The sequence below is a fragment of the Gekko japonicus genome, unplaced genomic scaffold (genome assembly GCF_001447785.1).
Source record: "Gekko japonicus isolate JY-2015 unplaced genomic scaffold, Gekko_japonicus_V1.1 scaffold1123, whole genome shotgun sequence".
Classification (NCBI taxonomy): domain Eukaryota; kingdom Metazoa; phylum Chordata; class Lepidosauria; order Squamata; family Gekkonidae; genus Gekko; species Gekko japonicus.
The window spans coordinates 303,932-308,176 of record NW_015165858.1 but is presented as its reverse complement, the minus strand read 5'-3'; the positions used below and the strand labels follow the sequence as shown (position 1 = coordinate 308,176).

General features: G+C 42.0%; 1 protein-coding gene across 1 annotated transcript in view; it reads left to right on the top strand.

Annotated features, from left to right (window-relative positions):
* LOC107110416 (inosine-uridine preferring nucleoside hydrolase-like) overlaps nt 1–607 on the top strand; it is a 9,711-nt gene extending 9,104 nt beyond the window's left edge. Inside the window, exon 5 of the mRNA XM_015411197.1 lies at nt 257–607. Coding sequence (XP_015266683.1) covers nt 257–607 — 351 coding nt within the window. The remainder of the gene's footprint in view (nt 1–256) is intronic.
* The last annotated feature ends 3,638 nt before the right edge of the window (nt 608–4,245 follow it).

The window sequence follows — 4,245 nt, the reverse complement described above, 5'->3', positions numbered from 1 at the left end:
TCCTTCTTCTCCTTTTCCTTCTTCTGCTGCAAATCTTCACATGCTTTCGATTGCTTATCCCCCCCAGCCCAAACTTAAAACACTAGTTCTTCTTAACGATGCAGATTCTCTGTGGTTTATTACTAATGCTAAACAATGCAATGCTGTAACTTGTGTTCATCATTTCTTATAATTTTAATGAGATCAAAAGTTTCTCCTTTTTTAGAATTTACATGCTTCTCCCTTTTAATTACCAGGGCTATCCTTTGCTTTTCAGGAATTTTACCATGAATGGGTTAATCAGCATACTGAGAAAGCCAAGTTCATGAAAAAGATATTTGCTCATTCTTTGCAAATGTCAAAGTATCTTGGGGAATGTGGAGGTGAGAAAGAATGGCGATCAGGGTTTGTTTCTTGTGACTCCTATGCTGTGGCTGCTGCAATTGATGAGAACTTTATCACAGAAGTCACCGAAATTGGTGTAAGTGTTGAACTCAATGGTTCGCTGACTAGAGGAATGATGGTAATGGATTGGACTGACAAACTGAAAAAGGAAAAGAAAGCCTTTGTCATGAAAAGCTGTGATTTAGAGAAGTTTCGGGCACTTATGATGACTGCTTTACAATAAACGTTAGCTCACCGAGGTACCTTCTCTGAGAGGGTTTTTGGCACCCTTTGCACACTATGACTTCAGCACACACCCCCTTCAGCATTATATACACAAACATCAATATAAGCACAACCAATCACAACCAAAAATAATTGGTGATTGTATTTGCTTTTACATAAAAATGGTCACAGACTGTATTACTTGCATTTCATAGTCTTTTAATCATATGTTTTACATTTCCCCCCTCTATAATTTTGTTTGTGTCTGTCTGTCTGGGAATCCACCATGGACACAATCCATATGCCCCCCCTCCCCCCGGCTGCTTTTCAAAACCAAATACCGCGTCTGGAGTTCGAATCACAGCACTTCAGCATCATGTGTAATTTAATTCTTATCAAAATCCAAAGCCGTTATATCTTTTGAAAATAATATTCATCTTGTCATGTAGATAGTTTCAGCAAGTGGCCGTGTTGGTCTGGGGTAGAAGAGCTCGATTTGAATCCAGTACAGCCTTAGAGACCAACGATTTCCAGGGTATGAGCTTGGTCATGTGTAAGCACATACAGATATTTTTTTATATTCCCCCTCCAATAATCCTGAGCTGATTTGTTTGTACGCCCAAAAATATAGCAGCCACTTTCCCAGCATTTATTACCATTGGCATCGCATTCATAACCTCCTTCCTTGTTTTCCAAATTATTGGGCTTCTATTTCGAAACGTATTAAAGACACACACAGCTTTATATTATGAATTTAAACAATCAGAGCATAGATCTCTGAGGAAAATACTTTTAAAAATATGTTGTTTAAAATTGTATCAATGAGTGTGATAAACTGTGAGAGGTAATGGGGGAGGTAAGGGATATTTTAAAATTATGTCTGACTGAAAGTATGAAAGAGAAGGGGGCCACGGGTCTTATCCTTCTGCATTCATGTTCTAAAGAGAATATTAGTTGGATCTTAGCTGAATAGATACAAAACCGGGGAAACATGCTACCTACTTTGCTTGTTGTAAGCACAAATGAATTCGAGGGTGTTAAATCCAAGCTAACTGATCTTAGTTGGAGTGCACTTCCATTCCTCAAAACCAAGACCTCCCCGTAAGAGTAATCCATCCACTTTAAAGAGGCGAGTGGAACACTGATGAGCTCATTCCAAGGGCCCCAACCCTAAGCATACTTTGTTGTTGTGGTTCAGTTTGCGACCCCATGGACCACATCACACCAGGCCCTCCTGTCTTCTGTCATGCTCCGGAGTTTGCTTAATTTCATGTTCGTTGCATCTATGACACTGTCTAACCATCTCATCCTTTGTCATCCCCGTCTTCTTTGACCTTCAGTCTTCTCCAGTGAGTGCTCCCTTCTCATTTGGTGGCCAAAATATCTGAGCTTCAGCTTCATTATCTGGCCTTCCAGGGAACAGTCAGGGTTGATTTCCTTTAGGATTGACTGATTTGATCTCCTTGCAGTCCCTTGAGTCTTCTCCAGCACCATAATTCAAAAGAATCTATTCTTCGGTGCTCAGCCTTCCTTATAGTCCAACTCTCGCAGCCATACATGACTACTGGGAATACTATTGCTTTACCGAGGAGTAAATCCCATTGGACACAGTGGGACTTAACTTCTAAGCAGACATGCATAGGGTTATGGTGCAAGTTGCTTAGGAGGCATGGCCACTTTCCAAAGGCAGTTCCAAGGAAGGTGGCATCTTCCCAAGCCCCAGCTTGGAAAACCAGTTCTGGGGTCTGCAACTCCCTTGCCAATTCACCTCAAGATCCAAGTGGCAGTAGACCAGCAGTGCTGTGCACCACAAACAGAGGCAGAAGGAGCAGTGTCATACCAGACCGGTACAGTAGCTGCAGCACATCTGTGAAGAAGGCAGAGTGACTTGACCTTTCACAGGAAGGCAGAAGAGACACATTTACCACACAGTAGACCCTTCTACAGTTGATCAACGCCAGCTGGAATCTCCACTTCACCAATCCACCCCCTGTGCCCATTTGTGCACCTTAAAGTCTGGGGCTGTGTGCAATTGCCTCGTTTGGTGTAGTGTAGTGGTTAAGTGCGCGGACTCTAATCTGGGAGAACCGGGTTTGATTCCCCACTCCTCCACTTGCACCTGCCTGGATGACCTTGGGCAAGCCGTAGTTCTGATAAGAGCTGTCCTTGAAAAAGAGCAGTTTCTGTCAAGAGCTCTCTCAGCCCCACCTACCTCACAAGATATCTGTTGTGGGGAGGGGAAGGGAAAGGAGATTGTAAGCCGCTCTGCGACACCTTTGGGTAGTGAAGGGCGGGGTATAAATCCAATCTCTTCTCTTCTTCTTCTTCTTGTTTGTATGGTTGGGCAGGCCCTGTTCTCTAACCATGCATCTGAGCAGATGGATAGCCTGACCTTTTGTTTCTGCTACACAAGCTGAGGTTGTTGCAACAACTAAAGTGGCATTCTGTGTAAGGCTTGTAAACAGAGCCAGCCTGATCTTTCTTGTTTTCAACAGAGAAGCTTGAAACAACAGCTGGGGTGTGGTAGGGATGCACATTGTCTTGCATACCTTTAATATTCAATACTTGCATCTCTTGAATGCTGGAGTTTAGTGCTGGTGGTGGTGCAGCGTATGGGGAAAAGCTAATCGTGCTGTTGGAGCAAGGGAAACATGGGCTCAGACTCATTCTGGATGTTACTGTTAGAGATGTTTAAGGGAACATTAACCATGACCTATAACAATGTGCAGTTCAGCATGACGCATAGTGAGGGAATCTCTACATGATGATAAAAGTATCTTGATAGCCATTTAAAGTATACATTTTCTGATAGACATTATGTTTCCCCTGGGCCCGTGCAGTCCAACGTGTATTGTTAGTTTCATTATGGGAACTTCATTCCAGGCATGTGCAGGCCCAATATGGATTGGGACCATGGCTGGAATTTTACCTGAACTCATACCTAGGAAAAAGCTCCATGAAATAAACCAGGATTTACTTGTAAGTAAGCATGCATAGGATTGCACTGTAGCTATACTTGATATAGTTTGCAGGATTTCTACCAGGAAGGATTAAGGATGAGATTCACTCTTGGGTCCTGAGAAAAATAAGCACTTCTGGTTTTACTTGGATGGATTAAGTACAAAAATAATGCTGTTAACTTAGACAAGGGACATAGATAAAGAATACTGTATTATTTATGTACATGACCACAAACTTGTTTTGACTAGCGTAAATTATGCAAACCAATGCTGTGTTAAAATGGAAAGACTATTACAGGATGAAAAATGAAGGTATTGTTTTGTTTAGAACTTACATTATTTTATTATTAGCAAAGTCGGGCATCTGCATCCACCAGGCTGAGGGCAGGCGATGGTCTCCATCTTACATTGGCTGCCTCCCCCCCCCCCCCTTTTGTCTGTTATCCTTCCAGGTGATCAGTAATAAGATTTTTCTCTCCCCCCTAGATAAGGGATGCCGGGTTGTCTCTTTAGGTGCCATCTTTTAGTGTTAATATTATGGTAAAAACTGTTTTAATTAAGTAATCCATTTTTGTACCTATTGTATTGCAGATATTGTTGTTACCTGCCCTGAGCCTTGTTGCACAGGGGAGGGTGGGCTATAAGTCCAATAAATAATCATAATAAATAATAACCTACAAACACAAGCCATTTAATA